The sequence below is a fragment of the Euprymna scolopes genome, chromosome 12 (genome assembly GCF_053919585.1).
Source record: "Euprymna scolopes isolate OS-2025 chromosome 12, ASM5391958v1, whole genome shotgun sequence".
Taxonomy (NCBI): Eukaryota; Metazoa; Mollusca; class Cephalopoda; order Sepiida; family Sepiolidae; genus Euprymna; species Euprymna scolopes.
In genome coordinates, this window is record NC_136493.1 from 85,577,811 (window position 1) to 85,602,102 (window position 24,292).

At 32.7% G+C, this 24,292-nt stretch overlaps 1 protein-coding gene across 1 annotated transcript in view; it reads right to left on the minus strand.

Annotated features, from left to right (window-relative positions):
* The window catches only part of LOC145291081 (otogelin-like protein), a 201,916-nt gene that overhangs the window by 48,419 nt on the left and 129,205 nt on the right, over positions 1 to 24,292 (minus strand). Inside the window, exons 27-32 of the mRNA XM_080136596.1 lie at positions 21,238 to 21,348; positions 19,034 to 19,147; positions 17,681 to 17,949; positions 14,792 to 14,924; positions 1,657 to 1,692; positions 486 to 754 (exon numbers count right to left, since the gene is read on the minus strand). Of these exons, the coding sequence (XP_079992722.1) occupies positions 486 to 754; positions 1,657 to 1,692; positions 14,792 to 14,924; positions 17,681 to 17,949; positions 19,034 to 19,147; positions 21,238 to 21,348 (932 nt within the window). The remainder of the gene's footprint in view (positions 1 to 485; positions 755 to 1,656; positions 1,693 to 14,791; positions 14,925 to 17,680; positions 17,950 to 19,033; positions 19,148 to 21,237; positions 21,349 to 24,292) is intronic.

The following is a 24,292-nucleotide window of genomic DNA, read 5'->3' on the forward strand; positions in this document are numbered from 1 at the left end:
TCATCATGGTATTGTTGGAATTATGAATTCCTTATATGCTTAGCACCTCAAGTGATTCAGCGATGTATAACATGTTACCTCTTGTATCAATTTCATAACATGCATGAATATCTCAAGCAATAGAAAGTGTAGTAGACCAAGAAAGATCTGACTTCAGTGCAAAAAAGTGATGTAACTGTATGTAACCTGGCTGAAAGCATCTTTATGGAATTAACCACATGGAGAACAGGATGAGATGTTGCCTTATGTTGATCAACACAGGGTCTGGGACATTCGCTGCATTTTAAATACCAAAACCAGATAATGATGACTTTGATGATGGCAATTATTATCATTAGAATCTTATTTTATTATATCATGAGATATTTTTTACAAAAACTAATTGCAAAATATTATTTATTAAAAGTTGAAAATGGATTATTGATTAAAATAAGAGATTGACAAAGAGATATAATAAATAAATGAAAGAAATGTTTTTAACTCACCTGAAAGTTCTGAACTCCATCTTTAAAATATATTTTTACATCATAATTTTTCACGTTAGTAGGATCACTAAGTGCTATTCTTACTAAACTTTTAGCTTGACTGAAATAAATAGTTAATGATGGACTCATATCTTTAATATCAAAATAAAAAACTTTGCCTCCAGGTACTATAGTTTTAATAATTTTAGCATTGCTTGATGAATTAATAGTTATATCGCCACTTTTAATATTTTCAACTGTGACTTCTTCTTCATATGTGCATGGTACCACTGAAAAAATAGAATAGATACTATTTTATAATGTATATTCTGCAGCAATTTAAAGCAATTTAAATACAGTTTGTTTCTAAATAGAGTTCATATACAACTTTTGATAAATTTAACTTTAAAACAATAGATAGGTCATATGTACTCAGTGTCAGAGTGTCGTTGTTGGGTGGAAATTTTCCATGTGCGCCTGGTTTAGCAGGTCCGCCGATTATTTTTTACCACAAAAAATGTCTCTTTCCCTCTCTCGCTTAGTAACTAGCAGGAGTCAGAAAGTGTGTCACTGACCGAGTCACCTGCCAACTCACTAGCTTGTCTGCTGAAGTCTTTCTCTTTCTTCTATGCTCTCTCTCTTTCTCTTTTTATAGGTTTAGCCTCTCCTTCTCTCTCTTCTATACTTTCTTTTTTTCTTCCATATTCATTTTGCCTCGGCCACAAAAATAAAATAATAACAAAAAAAATACGATACATTTTTCGGCAGCCTAAAATTAAATTTTAAAATTTCATAAAATACATAATCCAATTTAAGGATTATGTCACATTATGTGTCAACAAATGAAACAAATTTTCCTACACAGTAATTTTATAAAAAAATTTTCCTACACAGTAATTTTATAAAAAATTTACTATGTTTTTTCACTTGTGGAATAGGCTATCATTAACTGAGTTCTAGTTTGCCTTTCCATTAAAGTTGATGGTATTTTTTTCAGTCTTCCAGCATTTAATATTGGGTAATAGCTAAAAAGCAGCCTTTGTAGAAAAAAAACATTTTTCTTCTTTTTGTTAAGAGCATGATTTTGTTTTAAGCTGTTTTTTCAATTGCTCAATATTTAATAAATTAACAATTAAAACTTTATGTGCACAATTAAATGTTTTATTATTTACTTGATATTTCACATTCTTACCTGTTGTTACAGGTGTGACAGGAGGGGTTACAGTACCTGAAATCATAATAAATTTAGTAAAAATATGTGTACATTAATTCATTTATGGAAAAATTATTTTTTTACAAACTTGTGAGTAATCAATATTAAATAGTTAATTCAGTTTTTCTATATAATAAACTAGCCTGGGTGCGTGGTGTTGCTCAGGTATTTAATAAAAAAAGAGTAGTAGTAGGAAGGCAGGCAGACTCAAACACGTGACACGAAGGCAGGAAAGAAAATGAAAGAAAATCTGATGTCTACTCCTACTCCATGATGCGACTTGGAAAGGGCAAGCGTTCAAATTTAATGTAGTCAATTAAAAAGATGACTTGCAGAAATGGCGTTACTTTTAAACCTTCCACAAAGGTCATTTTTAATGTGGGGGGGGGGGGACCAGCTCCCCCAAAGAAGGTGGCACTCTGGCAGTATCCAAATAAATAGTAGTTGTCTCAGTATGAAGGGGTTCTCCTACATTGACCAAGGACCAATTACGTGGACTAAAGAAGAACTGAGACAGCTCGACCAGAAGACAAGGAAGCTCATGACCACGCACAATGCACTACATCCGAAGGACGATGGTGACTGACTCTACGTAAAAAGGAAAGATGGCGGGAGGGGACTGGTTAGTATAGAAGACTCTGTGAATGACAGCAAAAAAGAACTAAAAAAATACATAATGCAAAACACTGAAAGAATAATCATAGCAGCGAGAGATACGGAAAAATCAATAAAACAGAAAACAGAGATAAAGAATAGGACAAGAAAAGAAAAGTGGGAAAAGAAACAACTGCATGGAAGATTCATAAGGATGACAAAGGATGAAAATAACGAAAACACTTGGACATGGATGTGAAAAAAAACAAATAAGCCGAAAAACTGAATGCCAAATAACTGCAGCACAAGACAACTCGATAAGAACCAACCACATTAAAGCAAAGATCGACAAAACACAATAAAACAGCAAATGCAGACTCTGTGGATAAAGAGATGAGACGATAAACCATATAGTAAGTGGATGCAGCAAACTGACCCAAAAGGAATACAAGAACAGACACGATCAAGTGGGAAGGGTAGTATACTGGGAATTATGCAAACAACTGCATCTCGAACGTACAGACAAGTGGTACAAACATAAGCTGGCAACAATACTTGAAAATGAGAATCACAAAGTCCTATGGGACATGGACATGAAAACTGATAAACCCATCCAAGCAAGAAGACCGGATGTCATAATAATTAACAAGAAAGAAAAGTCCTGTCAAATCGTAGACTTTGCTGTTCCAGCTGACTACACGGTGAATATCAAAGAAAAGGAGAAATGGAGCAAATACACAGAGCTAGTCAGAGAGCTGAAAGGGATATGAAAGATGAAGAAAATCAAAATAATACCTATAATACTAGGAGCACTAGGAACAATCCCAAAAAAACTTTGAAAGAAGAATGAGAGAAATTGGAATCAAAGGAATGACTGGAAAAATACAATGAACAAACAACAATAATGAAAACAGCTGAAATATTAAGAAAAACCTTTGAATGTGGAAACTAACACAGAAGAGCAACAAGCGCGAGCCAAACAAACTACACCAAAGGTAAAACATGAAGTGCTACATGGAACCAAGAACACTGAAGCCAGATATCTATAAGTTCTCTAACTCCACCCCATCCTCCCATTATCACATCACTGCCGCCACCCACCCCAAAAAAGAGTGAAACCACTCAAGTTGAGTCAAGGAGGAAGGAAAGACCAAGGAACTGACCAGACCTCTGCCGGATAAGTGGGAAGAGAATTGGGACCTTGGGGAGATTTATTGTCACTCAAATTCCAGTGAAGACCAATAGCCGCTACCAATTAGAAATCAATCGCAAGCAGCTATTGCGATAATGCAAATTTATTTGCAAATGTTATCAAAAGAGATGGAGAGTACTGGAAACCTGGAGAGACTTGTTGTCACTCAGCTTCCAGGGAACACGACAGACTGTTTTCAAGGAGAGATCTTTGATGACCTATGTGAAAGCTCCTTGTGAGAAAATAATAATAATAATAATGATGATGATGATGTTGCTGTTGTTGTAGTATTATGTAAATTAATACCCTTAGTTCAATGAACCCCCGACTAAAATATGAGATTCTACTTTTTGTGAAGATCCTGAAAAAAAAATAAAGTTTTAATTTAGTGGGGATCAGTTTCACATATAAATCTATATATATAAAAGCGAAAATGTGTGTGTGTTTGTGTGTGCATTTTTTCTGTATGTCCATCAAAGGCTTTTTTCCCCGCTGTTTCTCGGCTTGCTGGCTCATTCTTATAACTTTTTGTATGCTACACATAATAATATCTTGCACTTATGAAACGTGGTTGTAAAAATAATTTATTTTGCCCGCTTTTATACAATGATGACAAAATTCGCATTGTGAATTCGCTTGCTACTGCTGGTATGACCTAGAAAACAACATTCGTTTTCAAACGCTCATTTTCGACAGATCAAAAGTCCCTGGCTTTCTGGCCTCGCGGTATGTAATCAGACTATTAGTCTCAAGGCTTCAGGTTCGAGCCTACCTCCCTCCCAAAACATTTTTTTTGTTTTTTAATTCGAGCTTTCTTTTTTGATTTACATACACACACACCTCCTGGTACCCTCCTCCCCATCGGATCCGAGTTTTTTTTTTGTTTTTGTTTGTTTTTTTAAAGCATTTTTTTTACTTTTTTGATCTAACCCCCAACACACACACAACAAACACCCGAGCAAGGCCGGGTGCCCCCCGCCTCCCCACCATCAGGTTCGAGCCTACCTCCCTCCCAAAACTTTTTTCGCTGTTTTTTTTTGTTTGTTTTTTTAATATTTGTTTTCGAGCCTTATTTTTTTTATCTACCCCCCCCCCCAACACACATACTTACAAACACCCGGACAACACCGGGTACCCCCACTAGTTTAATATAAAATGAGATCCCATTTTCTGGGATATCTAGCATTTTAGAGCAGTTAAGAAAAAATATTTATTTTATTCTGGAGATAAATTCTCTGGGATGGTCTTTTATGTCAGCAATTTTTGGACTTAGAGTTAGTGGTTAAAAATAGTGTGCATCCTTAAAAAATAGATGATGATCATCCTACATTGAATTTATATACAAAATTGATCCTCACTCTATATTCTAAACCATTGGTTTTCTTTTTCTTCTTTCTAGCAAGATTTTCAAGGTATTCACATGTAATTGAATAAAAAGTAGAATTTAATTTTTCTTTTTTATGGGAGGGTATATTTAGCTGTAGGCATTAATAAATTTTCTATTATTATTGCTTTTATATTGTTTTTCTTTTTACAGTAAAGCAATACTTCATTCCTTTAATTATTCTGTGGTAGTATAGATTTCTTGGCTTTATATATTGCTTTGCTTGCTGCCTTTTTTAACACCAGGTATATTTTCTTGACTAAATCTTTTATTCACCAAGTCCTTCGTTTCCACTTTTCTTTAATACACTTATCAACTTCCTCATTCCACCACACTATCACCCTATGCCTTATAAAACTGTTCTGTCAACTCACAAATCTGGTTTGTTACCTGCAAAAGTGTATCCTTCAACTTTTTCCACTTTTCTTCCACACTTCTAAGTGAATCTAGTCAATTAATGCTCAATCACGTAATCTCTAAATTTAGGTTCCATGTATTCTTCATTTAACCACTACATCCTTCTCTTAAAGATTAAACCATTTTTTAATCTCATAAACTTTCATTAGTATGAGTTGCAAATAACCTGTTTTTGCTATGTTGCAATTTCTTCACAAGGTATTACTTTCACATCTCTCAAGAGAATTCTGTCCCTTTTTTATAACCAACATATAATTTATTTAAAACTTGTTGTAGAAAATTCATACATAATGAGATAGCTTTTCTTTTTCTTAAAAAAGTGCCTATGAAGAACATGTCTATGACAAGACCAAATTCTAAAATTCTTAACTCTTCTGTATTCCTATCATCTCCATTTCTTCCATACACACTCTCAAAATTACCAGGAGTCTCTCCTGTAGTGAAGTTAAAAAGTGAGTCACAGAAGTAGTAGTCAACTGTAATTGATCTTTCATTATTCTGGCTCTAATGCTAATGGTGCAAAACATTTTGAATGCATCATCGTCGTTGTAATCATCATCTTAGGTGTTGTCAGGGTTATTATTCAGCAGAACACCTCCAAGTGGCTATCTCAGTTACAGTGTGAGCATCTGTGATCATATGGGGTGGGTATGTTTTTCTCTTGACTTCAGAAGTTGCAATGTTGATTACTTCCTGTATTCCTTAGCTTCAATCAACTGGAGTATGTTCTTTAAGGAAAATTCCTGGTTAGCAGTACTAAGTAGGTTAAGCTGTGTTTCTGAGACTTATTTCCTTGGTTAACATATTCATCTAGAACAATGATCGCCAGTAAGTTGATATATTTTTGTCTCCTGTTCACCCTAAAAAAAGCATATTGCCATTTGGAAGTGATGGCCTACTATTTGGGACTATGTCTACAGGAGACTATCTGAGAAGAAGATGTCTGTTCACATTGCATTTAAACTTCTGTATGTTATTACAATCAAGAAAACAGGCAACAGGGAGAGAATTCCAAAGTCTAGCAGTCTTAATAATAATAAACTATTAGAAACTTTCCAGCATCTACGAACCTCTACAGTGAAGGGGTGGGATTTTATTCCTTGTGGAGTTTGTCAGAGTTATGTCGAGGGGATACAAGTGCAAGGAGTTCATCAGAGCACATTCCATTAAAGTACTTGCAAAATAAGCAGAGGAATGCAACATTGCAGTGATGGGACAGGAGTTGAGGTTTGGTTGATAATGTGAAACCTATTATATTGGAGACTATTTTGAACCCCAAGTGGAACAAATTAGTGGTAGATGCACCAACCCAAAGGTGACAACAATACTCCATGCGTAGGCGAATTATGGTTTTATAGAGATACAGGATATTCTCATATATGAGTAATTTTCTAGCACAGTAGAGGGGACCCACATTTTTTGCAGCCATCTTGGCAATGTCTTCAATGTATTTGTTTCAATTCATGTTGTCAATGTTAAACCGAGGTGTTTGAATGATGAGCTCTCTGATAGGGTATTATTTGTCATGGCTATCAGTAGTTGAGAAGGTTTCTTGTAATTATTAAAGGAAAGAAGCTTAGTCTTAGTAGCATTATATGTTACCATCCATTTATAACCCCATTCCACTATAGATTGGAGGTTTTTTTCTAAAGTTCCTGCCATTGCCCTAGATATGTGTACATTCATTTTTCCCTAATGTCTATTATAGAGTGTGGTGTTATCAGCAAATATTCCCATATCAAACACAATTTTATCAGGGAGGTCATTTATGAATATCAGGAATAATTAAGATTCAAGGATTAACCCCTGGAGCACACTTTCATTAATATGTTGTTTAGATGTACCTCCATTGAGAACAACAAATTAAAACATTATTAAAATGATCCTTACCTATTCGCACTGCTATATGAATCATTTTTTCTTATGAAGGGGTACACAAAGGAGTCTGAAATCTACCTCTTAAACATTTCATCTCATGCTTTAATGAGGTAAAATTATAATTAAATTATACCAAAAGAAACAGATTTTAAAAAATGTATCCAAGGCAATGGCTGAAACCCTAGAGGAAGACCTCCAGTCTGTAGGGGAATTGGGTCAAAAATGGATAGTAATGTTTAATGCTACCAAGACTAAGCTCGTTTCCTTTAATAATTACAAGAAACCTTCTCAACCATCAATAACTATGGCTAAAGATACATTACCTGAAAGTATTTTGTTCAAACTTCTTGACTTGACGTTCACAGGGAACATGAGTTGGAACAGATACATCGAGAGCATTGCCGAGGCTTCTGTGAAGAAGGTGAACTCTATCTACCATGCTAAAAAGTTACTTTCACCTCAAAGTATCCTGTACCTCTACAAGTCCACCATTCACACATGTATGGAGTATTGTTGTCACATTTGAGCTGGTGCATCTGCTACTAGTCTCTCACTTCTGGACAGGGTTCAAAAGAGAGTCGCCAACCTGATAGGTCCTGAACTGTTATCTAAGCTTCAACCTCTGTCCTATTGATGAAATATTGCATCCCTCTGCCTGTTTTACAAGTATTTTAATGGTGGATGCTCTGACGAACTACAAGCCCTTGTACCCCCTCAATGTAAATACCCCTGCCAAACCCAACAAGCAGCAAAGTCCCACCCATAGACAGTAGAGATCCTTAGATGTAAGAAAGCCTTTTACTCTAATAGCTTCTTCCCCAGAACTGCTAGGCTTTGGAATTCTCTTCTGGGTTCCTGCTTCCCCAACTGTACTGACATGCAGAAGTTCAAGTGTAATGTGAACAGACATCTTGCTGCTCCCTGCAACTTATATTCCTGATAGTAGTCCCCTACATCAAAGTGACACTGTTAGGAGCGAAAATGTCATAAAAAAAAAATTTAATCATTCAAAATGGTGCCTTCATTCCATAAAATTAACATTTGTATGAATCAATAATATTAGTTCTATTAACATTTTTTTTATACAGCAATATGTTTTTGATTGATGTGCAATATTTTTAGGCCTGTTTAAAGAGATCAATAACATGTTTATTACTTTTGATTTTAGTGAGATTTAATACATGAATAAAATACAAAAAGTTGAGGAAATTTGGACCATTGTAAAACTCTCCACAAAATTAAAATTCTCTAAACCCATAATTTTCTGTTATACCATTTCTATCTGTATACATTTTTTTACAATACAGTTTTTGATTACTTTGAAATATTTTGAGATATTAAAGTTTTCAAGTGTGTCTCATAATTATGATGGGATGAGTATTTCAGCTCACCATCAGTAAAATGGGATAGACACTGAAATAAATCTGGATATTTATCAAGTTCTAGGCTGATATAATTAAAGAAACGAGGTTTATAGTTTCGGAAGGAATAAAGTTGTCGTATTATCTAACATTAAGTTTGATAAGTAGGTAGAAATCTTTTACACGTGGAAATTACTAGATAATAATTTTCAATTTGATCTAAAATCATTTTGCTGCAACGGCTACATATGGACAGAACAAACTAATATTCCTAACACATAAATAAATGTTATTTCATATTCATACAGTGATTTCGAGTTCTTTGTTGAGTGTCATTATTTTCCGGAATTATTTTTATATTTTTATTTTTATGCATGTGAATATATGATCGGTAACACCCTTCTATTAATAGGTAATCTTGTTAAATTTACCTTTAACAGTCCCATGGATACTCTACTGCTTTCGACTTCAAGATTCCTGCACCTGCAACCTCAGTCCTAAAAATTGATAGATCTCAATTATGAATTGGTGAACACCGACTCACACCCTTACAACTTAGTGACTCCATGGTCAGTACCTACAATTGGTAACACCCCTACTTTGAGTTTCTTACAGTTTCTACAATTTTGTTCTAATATATCTGGCATTTATAGTTTCAGAATAGGGATGTTTACAGGGATTTCTCCATCATGAACATTATAAAAGAAAAAAATTAATATTTTCATGAGAAAAACTATAAATAAAATTATTTTGCCAGGATTTGAAGGTAGAGATTGTTTCATTTTCCATTAACAGCATTATTTAATTATCTTATACCTATGCTGACATTGATGTTAATGCTGAAAGACAATTAATGAATGCAAACCAAGTGCAAAATAATAAAGACGGCAAAGAAGTAAAGCGGTGACAGGTCAAATTGACATTTAACCACATGACTAGATCAAATGGTGAACTGAGCAAAGCATAATGAGAAAATAGAATTAAGAAATGGATAGAAAATTACAAAAGAATAACTAAGAATTGGCTAACCTGCAAGATTTTAAAAAATTGGATAAGTTTTAATTTTATATTAAAAAATATATCTGAAAAATATATAAAATGTATAAAATATTTATGTTTTCTCAATCTGTAAAAATTTAAGCTTAAAACAGAGCATTAAAATGTAAGTTAATTATGAGAGATAAAGTGATATATTAAATATAAATGCAATAGTTTGTTTAATTCTCATGTCTAAGGAAGAGACTCTTATCTGCTCTGAAGCAATGAGACATCAGTTATTATGATTACACTAATAGTGACAACTAGTTATGTAGAATAATAAATACTGTACTCATCACAAGAATGATTTCCCTGGTAAAGTCTGCGTTATTCTAAGAAAACCGTAATTTTGATGAGGTATCTTTAAGGTTCTTTGTTGTTAGTGCAGGAATGAAGCAAAGTTTCATTAATGATTCATCCATTGAAATTGAAGGACCTGACTATTAAGGAAATAAGTCAGATAACATGAAAAAATATACAACTTAAAAAGAGGTATATCATTGTAGAAAAAACAAAATTCATACATATAAGAAAAGAAGTTGACAAAGCTATTATAAAAATAAGTGTAAGCCCAGTTACCTAGTTTGAGAAACTTTAACAAGAAAATCAGGCAATTTAAGAATTAATTCAGTTTAGATTAATCGAAGCAATATACAATAGATTATAAAATACTAGAAAAAAGATGAGTTGAAAAGGGTGTTTGTAACAAATAAAGTAAAATTCCATCTACATAAAATGTTTTTAAATTATACTATACATACTGGAAGTTTAAATAAACTATTAGCCTTATACAAAAAAAGTCACAATATTAGCATAATGAGAAAACACAGGAATAGTATACTAGCCTATGCAGATCAAATATGACATCAAGACAAATATAGAGAGAATATGGATATAGAACAGTAATTGGGTGTTTCTAATTGTGATTTTTTTTTTTTTTTTTTTACACAGTGATCACCACTTATCAAGGCCCGGAAGCCACTCAGGGATAAGGGTTATTGCAAGTACATTACGTTAGTGAGGAGATTTGATGAAGTGTTTACTTAAGGGGGCGGTTCATTAGGAATTTGTTAACATTAGACTTGAAGACATCCAAGTTGTAGTCCGGAGGGAAGCAGGCAGACGGAACAGAGTTCCACAGGCGTGCAATTCTAAGAAAGAAATGAAATACGCGTTTTGATTTAGGCACAGATATAGAGTGGGGGAAATTTTTCACAGTGGATTCAGCTAGACGGGTGTTTTTCGTGAAAGATTGGCGAGGGGGAACCAGGGATTGGAGTTCAGACGAGCACCTGCCATGAAAATAACGATAAAACAAGGATAGGCTCGCAACATCTCTTCTGTGGGAGAGGGGTTGCAGGGTAGAGAAAAGGGCAGAACAACAATGAAACCTACTTCTGTACGAGCCTTTTTCAAGTCTCACACAAAACACACATTCATATTTCAAGCTGTCATATACATACGCGCACACAAACATACGCGCCCACGTCCACACATGTACACTTATTCACGTTCGCGTACATACACTCACATTCACGTATATATACACACACGCGAACACGAACACGAACACGAACACGAACACGCACATGGACGACGTCACTTCCGCTGTCTAAGGAAATACACATGCGCAAGATACACTCTGGAAGCGAGTATAAAACATGGAGACAAACTGTTTCTAACCCTCTTTTTAGGACCAACTCTCAACTAGAGAGGTTGGGCGAACAAGCCGCCGCCGTTTCGGCACGCGCGCACGCGCACCTCACGCTCACTTCCTACTATGTATGGGGCACGAGCTAATGACTGTATGTATACATTCTCCCTCTTTCTCTCTCCATCTACGACTGGCCATTAAGAACACCTTCGCGTAGCTGACTACTAACTGATGACAACTCTAATATCCTCTTCCTTGCCTACACGCTGGATTCTCATTTCCACTACAACACTCACTTCAATTCCCACGCGCGAACAAACAATAATGACCCGAACTTGAGATGAAAACACATTTCCTATTCTTGCTACAACATCAGTCCTGCAACGGACATTGGTTACATACGCGCGGACATGTTATAACTAAAATGTTCATTTCTTTCAACAGCAAATAAACGACGTTTATCTTATCTATTACCTGAGTCTTTGTTTCCTTCAATTCCCATTCGTTTCATTATTCTTTTGTAACGGGATTGGGGTATTTATATATCCTAGTCCCCTACAAATTTGGTGACCCCGTTATTTAAATGAAATGGATGAGGTTGAACGAAGCACTCATACACACACAGACTCTTCCTCTACAAAGATAAACTTTCCCTCTTCATCACTTAACAAGAGACGCACGCCAAGGTATAACTTTTCCTCTTCACCACGCAAAACTAACCACGTGTGGTACCCTTTTCTTTTACTTGTTTCTTTCACCAAAGAAATTCCTGTTCGTTTAATTCAATTTAACACGTCGTTCGTTTCTTCCTCGAGACAATTCATTTTCCCTCGGAACGCGAGAGGAGCACGCATTTCCTCCTATGCCACAAGTCCACAACAAACTGGCGCCCGACTGACTTGGAACGAACAAGCATGGTGACCCTACCATTTTGAGATTAATTGTTTTGAGTGAGACGCGCATTTTATTTGATAAAGAAAAAAACGAACTTCTCAACAAAGAAAACCAAGCGAACCACTACCCACAGGAATAACTACTACCAACTACAATGACGAACCCTCGTCAGACTTTGCAAAAAAAAAAAAAAAAAAAATGAACACGGAGCTGTCGACTTTCATATCGAATTTAAAAACAAATTCGAGCTTGACAAACATTTTCATGGTTTCCTGACATTACCCTGCAACAAACGCGAGGAGCAAAATCATATAGGCCTATACACATTCCCTCCCGCACAGCAGACGCAACAACAAAAAAACAGGACATTCCTATCAACACATAGGAAGAAGTTGAATCAACAATACGAGTTGAGATGCACGACGCACGCGGATAAACTCAAAACTTGGAAATTTCGTTGACAGCCGGCAACCACGAACGACTACACAACAAACGCCTGTACAGACAATGTACACACACTACCGCAGACGCACATGCGAAGACAACGGCAACCAAACTCCGTTCAACAAGAACGAACGCGCGACTAGCGCCCGTCCAAACGATGCACACATTACCGCAGAATCACATGCGGAGATACCGTCAACTGGACACACACACGACACCGTCAACACGAAACAAAAATTTTCCTTCCAAACGGAACAATTCACTTCTCTGTCCAAGCAACTCTTTGCACATGTCAACACACAACAGAAACCAAACCAACAAATGTCAGCCAAACGAACACACTCCGTTTTTGACATTCTGTTCCTTTTTGACGTTTTTTTTCAAACAACCACACCAACAAAAAAAAAAAAAAAAAAAAGAAAAACAGGACAAAAAAATCAATTGCCGAAAACATTACTCACAAAAAAAAAAAAAAATATATATATATACATAAATATATATACATTGCATGTATTTTTTTTTCCTAGGAGGGGGAGTATTTGTACGAGCCTTTTTCAAGTCTCACACAAAACACACATTCATATTTCAAGCTGTCATATACATACGCGCACACAAACATACGCGCCCACGTCCACACATGTACACTTATTCACGTTCGCGTACATACACTCACATTCACGTATATATACACACACGCGAACACGAACACGAACACGCACATGGACGACGTCACTTCCGCTGTCTAAGGAAATACACATGCGCAAGATACACTCTGGAAGCGAGTATAAAACATGGAGACAAACTGTTTCCAACCCTCTTTTTAGGACCAACTCTCAACTAGAGAGGTTGGGCGAACAAGCCGCCGCCGTTTCGGCGCGCGCGCACGCGCACCTCACGCTCACTTCCTACTATGTATGGGGCACGAGCTAATGACTGTATGTATACATTCTCCCTCTTTCTCTCTCCATCTACGACTGGCCACTAAGAACACCTTCGCGTAGCTGACTACTAACTGATGACAACTCTAATATCCTCTTCCTTGCCTACACGCTGGATTCTCATTTCCACTACAACACTCACTTCAATTCCCACGCACGAACAAACAATAATGACCCAAACTTGAGATGAAAACACATTTCCTATTCTTGCTACAACACCAGTCCTGCAACGGACATTGGTTACATACGCGCGGACATGTTATGACTAAAATGTTCATTTCTTTCAACAGCAAATAAACGACGTTTATCTTATCCATTACCTGAGTCTTTGTTTCCTTCAATTCCCATTCGTTTCATTATTCTTTTGTAACGGGATTGGGGTATTTATATATCCTAGTCCCCTACACCTCTGCACAAATCAAACTTCAGGATGATCAAAATTGTTAAGATGATTTTGAAACCTCTGAAGAAAATCAAGGCTTGAATCGAGCCCTGATTACCAGATATGGAGAGAGAGGTGGGGTGACATAAGAGCAAAGAACAAATGAATGTTTAGAAGCACAAGATCTACAAAGGATATAAAACCACTTCACTTTTAGAGAAAATATTTTCTTCATTCAAATGTCATAAATAACTTTGTAGTAATAAATGACAAGTCAATATCTACTAGAATTCAAAACGCTTATTACAATAACGTTTAAACTGATTAAAACCACTTTAAAACTATACTTCTGATATCCTAGAATTTAGGATTAATTTCAAAAGAGTATAACTGCACTACTTATTTCCTTTCAAAAATAACTTATTTATTACTTCTTTGGGTCATATAGATTTCGGTAGGAAACTGAGTAGTTCTAAAATAATTCTAAGTATCGGTATGAAATAATTATTTAGAATTACACTTAATTAAAAAACAAATAAATCTTTATGATGTACAGAACAAAGATGTCATATTCCAAAAACTACGTAAATTGATGTTTTTTTTTAAATTAAAAAAAATCAAATTTTATGGGAATGCAATATAAAGTGGTGGTGTGGTGTGGTGGGAAATGTTTTCAAATTCAAGGCAGGCAAATCAATTTGATTAGTAAGATTTTGTTTGTATTCAAAATAATTAAAACTTTTAATCCTTAAAAATTTTAATTATTTTGATTTTCTTCAATAAAAAAAGAACAACTTCAATTGATGTTATTTTTGGAATATAACATCTTTGTTCTGTGACAAGTACGTAGACTGTAAAGATTTTTTGAGTTTTTTGTTTGTTTTTTAAATAAGTGTAATTCTAAATAAGCACCAAATAATTTTTAAAACAGTACTTACTTGCTTTTTTACATTCATGAATACTTATATCCGTCATAAATGATCTTTTCGGAGTTTTCTTGTAGAATTGAAAACTGATTGATTTTACTGTAGATTTAGGTGGTAATTTTATAACATGCTTATCCGCATAAACCTGCACATAAGAAAAGTTAAATAGGGTTACTTCCTTGACTAATAGAATAAGCTAAATTAATCTGATGAACATATTACAATATAAAATATAGCATTGCACAGAATAAAGGAAATAATAATTATATTTCTATGAACATTAAATTAACACTAAATGTCAGTGTTTGGTTAAACAACATATGCATTTACATTTTGCATTTAACTGCTACCAAAAATATATTATCATTAAAGTATATAATATCTTATATGATCAAATTTCTTTTAAAAATGAAAACACAGAATTTTAAGAATTATAATGTGAAAGGGATTGGATGAGAAAAACATTTTTGTCAAATTAAATGACCTATTTGATCAACATTAATGAATTACATATTAGTATATGCATTTAGTGTTTTTAATTGCAAAGATACATAAGTAGAAATTTTTAAATATCTTGAGAAGTTTATGATGAGTTTTCAATCTGATGAGAATTAACAATATTTCATGAATAATGAATCAACATCTGCAGATTGTATATTTTCTTTTCTTCTTTATTTACATCATAAAATTTATAATAAATTAGAGCATAAACACTTCACTAACAGTTTGTGAGAAATTGTAATAAAAATAGATAAAAACTTTCAGCTTCAGACCATTTATCACAATAAATTAGAGATGTTTTAAAAAATAATGCTGTCAAAAAATGAGTATAAAATAAAATATTCTAAAGTCATCACTCTTTTCTTAATTATCAGTTGCCACTTATAAAGTCCAAAAATTACTAGAGAATATGAGTTAATAAGATTGAATGAATGCCAGCCTAATGAGGAACATTGTGGGAGTACTAAGATTGATCAATTTTATGAACTGCATCTGATAACTTATGTGATATTCCATGACAAGAATTTCTTGACATTGAATTTAAAGACGACTAAGTTGTAATTAGCAGGCAAGCAGTCCTGTAGCAATGTGTTTTACAGGTGATAAGCCCTTATAAAGAAACTTTATCCATGTAAATTCCACCAAGTACATGGAGGGAGAAAGGAAAATCTTTTTTTATTGTGGTAATTATAACATTATTTTCAGCATTTCTATACATTGTTTGAATAACCCACCAGACAATATCTTTTGACACTGTTCAAAGCTTTATCCAGATCCATAAATGCAAAATACAGGTTCTTCTTCTTACTAAGGTACTTCTCTTTCATTTGTCTCAGGATAAATACTGTATTTCATCTATATTTTTAAACCTCTGAAATTACCTCTACTAGGCAATACTTGCCTCCACTATTTTATGTAGTATATTAACTATCCTGGGTTGCAGATGAATAGGGAGACTCTGGCTTTGAAAGATGATGGATTGCTATGTGTTTTTAACTTAAGAATTATCTTATAATTTTTTTTTTAATTCCAGTTTTGGAATTTTCAATAAATCAATCTTTTTAGACAATAACTTTTTACACTGTTAACAACCATAATCAGTTTCAAATGTGGATTTCATTTCAAAAGTGACATTAAAACATGCTGGTGTTTTTAAACAAGTATCACCAAATTGTCTAGATTTTAATTCAGCAAGTTCCCAAAAGTTCCATGTAATAAGTGTTACTTCACTTCCAAAATTTATTAGCATTTTTAAGTTTACACTATTTTAATTTCTTTGAAAATATTTTCTTTGTTTTTATTATTTGGATTAATCAAACTACTGTTCTCATCTTGAATGTTATTCTCACAATGTTTTGGCCGATATAACCTCTGACTTTATTCATGTGCTTTTTGTTGAACTGGAGAATCTGTATGGAATTTTGTAACTGAACCCTTTACTTAATCCACAGTGGTAGATTGCTTTTGTTCCATCGGTCATGATTGTGTAGAAATCTAATTCATAATTGCATTCTTAGTATCACCTGCATTGCAAATTGAACCTTCAACTTAGATACTTTAGCACTTAGCGAACAAATTCTAGTGTGAATTTATATGCAGCTTTGCTGGAATTTTAACTTGAATGTGAAGTGTTGTACAAACCTTCTACTAATCGGAATTGAATTCTTTGGCAGTCATGCTTTCTTGGGCCAGATGATTAAATTCACAATGTCTACTGGTGTCTTATCTTGCATCGATATATCCTGATTAATTCACCAATTACTTATTTTAATGTCAACAATTTGTTTTTTTCTACTATGACCAATCTTTTTCATATTTGAATATTTATCAAAAATTAATTTCATCCTGTCAGTAATTTCTTTCTGTTCTTCCAGTATATGATTGTCACAGAACCTTTTTTTGTTCTGGCATGAACTTCGAAGCATTTTATTCAAACTTGTGCTAATTCAGCTCCTTCAATATTCCAAGAGGATCATATCAGTGATGCTATTTTTTAAAGTGCATTGTTCACGTAGTAACATAGTGAAAATGGTGTCAGTTATTATGTATCAGCTGCTTTTAGGTGATAAAGTTTGACTTATGCTACTCAGAAGCCAAACCAATCACATTACAGTAACATTATTTTAATTTCTATAAAATTATTGGATGTAAATAGCTTCCAAAACTTTCAATTTTGGAGCCATTAATTATGTTATATTCAACAGTTTAAATGCTTTCAGGTAACTTTCAAATTTTGAAAGGCTACAAAGTCAATTTTTTTTTCTTTTTCAACCACTACGGTCAACGGATGATTAGTATAAAGAATAATAGATTTAGAAATAAAGAATTGATATTGCTTTTACTTTACTATTCATGGAATTAAGAATTTTTTCAAAAGAGAAGTAAGCAAATTTCACTTACCAAGAACGTATGAGTAGAATCGTCTACAAATATAACTGTTGCTTCAAATTTATGCATATTTACTGGATTTATAAGTCTGATTGCACCGATTTCAATTGCTGATTTATATTCAATAGTCATTATTGGATTTTTATCACTGGGATCAAAGATAAAGAGGTCACCACCAGGAATTACATCTGCAACTTTTCCAGAGTTACTCGATGCATTTATTACAACTTCACTGCTATTGATCCGTTCAAGCGTAAGTCCCTCAGTATAAATGCAGTGCTCTGTAAATTGTATAATACATTTTACTTATGAGAATATTATTTATATCAATAATTTAAATTATTGTGTATTATTGTTTGTAGTTAAGTTTTTCCCACAAGAAGTATCATGTGGATTTCTTTTTATAAGAGATCAGTATGTTACCTACAAAACAATACACTTTTTTAGTATATATAATTTTACAACTAATATGCAATTATCTAAGTTGCTTGTACCTAAAAGTAAAAATATTTTTGTGTTTCATTTCATTCCTAATTTGTTATTAACTTATCTTTAAATTTTTTTTGTAATTATTAGGGCTGTGGCAAGAAAATATTCTTTTTATTATTTTGACTCTCGAGTATATATCAGTTAATATCTTATATGTTTTTAGATAGAGTGATGTGATTTTCGATTGATTAGCTGTGTCTAACTGTGTCGGATATATACTCGAGAGTCAAAACAATGATAAGAATATTCTCTTGTCATAGCCCTAGTAATTATCTAGAAATAAACAAAACCTAATGCTTCAGATGTCAATTGTTTTCAATAAGCATTTTTAGAAAGCTACATTAGGTGATAGTAAACAATAGTAAACATAGCAGATAAATACTATATTTTACATATGAAAGTAGTCAGAACTTTCTGTCATACATATATGCATAATATGCTATTATCTTTCTTGTGTAAATAAGATAATATAAAGATGCTGATGCTTTACTGATAAAAGGTTCACATATGATTAACATGTTACAATAAATCATTACAACTCAAGAAAACCATCAAACATTTAATGAAAAATATGTGATTTATATAAAGATACATATAAAAATCAGAATATTTTGCAAACGTTAATTTCTCTCCGTAACTTCATTATATAATTAAATTTTTATATATTTTAGATTTATTAAAGATAAAATTCCCAAACTTTGTTTTAAATTTGATGATTACAGCATGAAATATTTAATATGTATGAACATACTTTACAAAGTTTGATCATAATAATAGATCTAAGTGATGAGAACAAGTCAAGCATTTTTTTTTTCAAAAGTATGAGAAGGCATAAGAATCAAGTAATATTGTGACAATGATTTGATTAATACTTACGTGGACATTCGTTTTCATCAGATTTATCTTTACAGTCCACTTTTCCATCACAGACATTTTTAAAGTGAATACATTTTTTACCATCACATTGAAATTCATTCTTTTTGCAGTTAGCTGAAAAGAGTATTGACAATAAAACAGGATTCTGTAAAAGATTCTAAGAATAGAAATCAATAAAATTGAACATCTAATTGTGATGTAATTTCACACCCTTTGTCTTTTTGGATAGGCAACTCAGTTTTTGGGCTGGCCTAAAAGTTATTATATGCTTGTTTGGGATTGGGGGTCCTCTCAGACATTGCTTCCTTTTTTTTGAGAGGGGGTGCAGTATTGGAATTTATAAAATACAGATTGTAAAATGTAGTTTGGATTGGCAAAAAGGTAAACTCAATAGCCACTACTTCATGGGTGATGTGAAAACGCTGCCCCTTTAATCATGTGCATACACACACAACTCTTCCTCTTTTTATTACTATGATCATATGGTCAACAACTATTTTTCATTAAATGCTTTTTGTCTCAAACTAAGACATCAACATGAGACCATTTCCTTCTACTACTAAAGCAAAGAACCAGAAACCTTAGGGAAAGAAAGCCACAATTCTGAACCTACAACTGAAGTGTTACTGAGTTAAAAGGTCATATGTTCATCACTAGGATAAGTCTGCAAATAATTATGTTTGTAACACTCCATTTTTGTATATTCTCTTTTAATACTTAAATCCCTGATTTTGTATATTCCATTTTTTTTTTACTTAAATAAGTAAAATTTTCAGTAAATGTTTGTTAGGTTTTCTTTTCTTCAAAAATTGTCATTTTAATTTGCCTTCTGCATTACATTTCTAAATTTCGTTTTGAACTGAACTTTCTTTTGGGCTAAAATCCTTATAGGTTAGTTTATAACTGATTGGTTGAGATACGCTCATGAGACGATTTCAATGAGTTTAATCATGGCTATGTTTGTAAGCACCTAGAGTGCTATTTTTGGTGGGAGCTGCATTTTCCACATTAAATCAGCATTAAATCAAACCAAAGTTACTGGGGAAATCAGGAAAATGTAATAAGTTACAAATCTCAATAATTTCCTCGAATCTTGAGTAATGAATTTAATTATCACTGGATGTCTAAATCGTTGGCTTTATATGAAAGCTCACCTAAACTTTGTAAACTAATTATTGTACTAATACCTTCAAAGCTATTTTATAAGGAAGGCACTGGTCCAGTTTTTGAAGTAGTCAAAACCGACTTTTCATTTGGCTTATTTCGACTGTTTACATTAACAAATGGAAAATACCAACATGCTTATCTAATTTCATGGCAAAGAACAAATTAAGGATATTGATTAAGGTGATTATGAATTTTATCACATTAGGACAGGCAATTCATTCTCCCAAAGGATTATTTGAATTTTGCCTCGAAAGAGAACTCTTAGTCAAAATAAAAAACACTTGCACAACATACAAACATATCTAAAAACTCACAAAACTAAATAGTCTAATTGATCAATATTCTTGGCAATGTATGAATCCAAAAGTAAAATGTGAACATTGCTAAGAATGGTTACAATTTTCCATAAGTAAGAATTTCTAAAAAAAAAAAAAAAAGCAATTTTTAAATTCAACTTTTGCATAAAAAAATTATGCAAATTATCTTATTAAATTTTTTTATGAATAACTAAATATTTTTTCATAAAAATAAAATAGAATGAGTGTTCACCTTGCTTTTAAAGTTATTTCATGTTTTGTTTTTTTCTATTAAAACACTGGTTGATTTTTATTCAACTTTCTTTGGCTATTTACATAAATCTGTATTAGCAAATGTCGGTTTTGTTCAATTCAAAAATATTAGGAAGATTGCACTTGGTTCACTGTTGAAATTTCCAAATCTTTTGTGTATCTTCTCTTTCATACAAAATGCAAATATGAGAAATTCATGCATGTGCACGTTGATTGATAGGTACATAGGACATTTTTCTATAAGTATTTATATCTAAACAGTTTTAAAAATATTAAATTTTACATGAATAATGAAAGTGATTTAAATAAGTAATGGGATTTAAGTTTTTAAAAAGTAAATTTATTTTTTGAATTTAAAAATTTAAATAGAATAATCAATGATAAAAAAGTTGATTGATAAATATTAAATTGAAATATACAAGTTATAAAGAATGCATTTTTAATTTACAAAATGTTTTGTGTACTTACGACAATTTGTTTCATCAGAATTATCACCCCAGCTACAATCCAAATGACCATCACAGCGGAATTTTTCAGGTATGCATTTGCCACTGTCACATGTAAATCCAGGACATGATTCTAAAAATTAAAAAATATATTATCAAATTAATATATTTTACACATACATTTGCTTGTCTTCAAGATGAGTTACAGGTACAAATGAGCAAAAATTAGAATATTTCTGTAAATAGTATGAAGACTATGTTGAAATAAAGTCTAAAACATTATCAGAAAAGTTTTAAGATGACATTGACTAAAATAAAAAATAAAAATTCTATTTTTGTTTACTAACATTTTATCTCTCATTGTATATATTTATTTTGATTTGTCAAACATATTCATTAAATTATATATATATATATATATATATATATATAAACATTACATAAATGCAAATGAGAAGATAATTATTCTGATTTTATACTCCATTTTCATAAAATATGATTTAAATGTTATGTAGACATTTTAGCATTATGAGTATAATATAAAAATAAATAGACAAATACAAATATAAAAATTGTATTATGCCAGTTTTAATATACAGTCATTAAGTGTTATTTCCCTTTTTGTTAGAATATACCATTTTCTGTTCTGGTATGCTGATTTATTATTTTTCCTAGTTTCAAAATGTTTACATGTTTTGAATAAAAAGAATTCCTACACAGTCTATTGAAAATCATTTCCTTTGTTGTTTATTCTAATATTTGTGTGGTAGCAACATTTACAATAACCTAACTTTTTGAAAACCTTAACTATATTTAAGATAAGAAAAACATACATTTTTCCTTTTACTTAGGTAACATAAACCTTTCCCTTTTTATGCTAGAGGTGTTATAAAACCTCTAAAAAAATAATTTAAAAAAATCTTCATCATATTAACAACACATGCACCTAAGCTATGGTCATTGTCAAAGGAGGAGATAATAATCTTCACAGCATGGCGACAGAATCTCCATTATACACTCTGTTATATAGCTTACAGAAGTTCTTGATAATGTAAAGCTCACTGCGGTGCAAAAAAATAATGTCTCTAGATTGGACATTTTAAAAAGTTGCAAACTTTTATCTGATAAAATTAAAGAATATCATTACTAAACAGTTTAAATCTTGGATATATACAGCTGCCCATCTGCAAAACACTTCAAATTCCAAATGACAAGAAGCCACCACTAGGACTTTAGCAAAATCCATTTATAAGCCAGAGAGAGACTAGAGAAAAACTTAAAGAAATCAGTAACCATGACGAATTCCTGGATATTGAGGAGAAACCTTCATCCACATCTGTCTTAAACTCATATATAGTTAAGCAATAGTAAAAGTTACCTTCAAAAACCCTGTCTTGAATAAAACCAAAAATATTGCAGACACTTGATAGTTTGATGGATGACTTACAGGCCTTTCATAATTTTATCATGCCCCATGTCATCTTTATAATAAGGCAAAATAAATCACCAAATAACCAACTTACTAAACCGAGTATGTTAACAGGCGGAAACTCATCAGTCAACCACTACCTCAATTCATAAGGATACCTATCTAATGACAAATGATACTTGTTGAAGACTATTCGAGCCATCCATATAGATTATTCTGATACAAATGACTGCTACAGATACGTCAGAAAATGAATTTTAGTAAGTCGACCAAGGAAATTCCCTTGTATGTGTTGTGTCTGCACAGATAAATGTGTTCTAAGAACATCACTTCATTTATTTAATTGATTCTGGTGGTAAAATATGATCATTTTTGGAGTCAATGATAAAGAAATGGATGTATTAGTTGGCATTCACTTCATGACAACAAATATCATCAACATTTGACCATCCAAGAACAATGTAATGATTGATGATTTACTCACTATCTAGTACCTACCATAAATCAGGATCAACCCACATACAATATACACAGGCCCACATACTCAAGTCTGAGCTTACATCAACATTAGTTTGGCCTAGAGCATATCTATTATCAAGATACTCCATTCTAAATTAACTCTAGCTATAGAGTCTTCAAACCTGACAAAATCCTGCAGGAAACCGATGAAAATAAATTTTGTGATTTAATTGCAGTCCACGATTTTGTGTTTAATATCAAATTATAAAAGGACAATGGGCATCTGTGAAATGCAAAGCCAACATCAAGATGAGATCAGCACTTACTCTATAAAGCAAAGGTAAACTTTGGTATCTCAGTAACAAAATGGAGATATTGCAGCAGAAATGCAATGTACTAGAACTGGAAATCAGAGGATGTAGACATAACGTTTGAGTATGTGAATAAAAGTCATATTCTCGAAGATTAAGAACAAAGTGAACTAAATTTATCCATGACGAAGACCACTATGACTCACCCTACTCAATAACTATACTTGTTTGAACTTGATCAGAAGGTAAAATTTATACAAGCCAATAAAGAATTTTCACACTGTCTCCATGCAATAGCCATAACACTATGTTTGGTTTGAGATCCTTTTTGAGGTGTACAAGTTTCTCAGTCGAATGATATCAATTCTACTGTGAAACTTGTATACTTTCACAAACCTGATCACTTCTGGAGAGTGCTATAGCCAGGAAGTAATTTAGAGACAATTCCATGGACGGTTAAGCTCTATTACCAATTCGATTGTTTGATAACAAACCAATTCTACTGCCAATACCTGATGATAACTTGGGGATTGTCACGGATGAAAATGTGTATTTGGCACTATACTATATACCTTACATGAGAAGGAGGGACTTTACCTGGATGTTTTTTTAGTGTGAAAATTAAGAAACACCACATAAAATGGATACTATGAGAAATTGAAGCTTTAGATATTGCAGTCGAAATAAAATATTTAAGCCGATATATCATATAATCTAAATGGCAAACCCATGTTCACCAATAGCAAACTATATGTACAGGTATTTGAGAAACAAAAATGGAGAGAATTCTCACTCAACTGAAATGTTACAGCATTTCTATCAATCACAAGCTAATTTTGAATCTCTAACATCTTGCTAGTGCTATCAATATACCATCA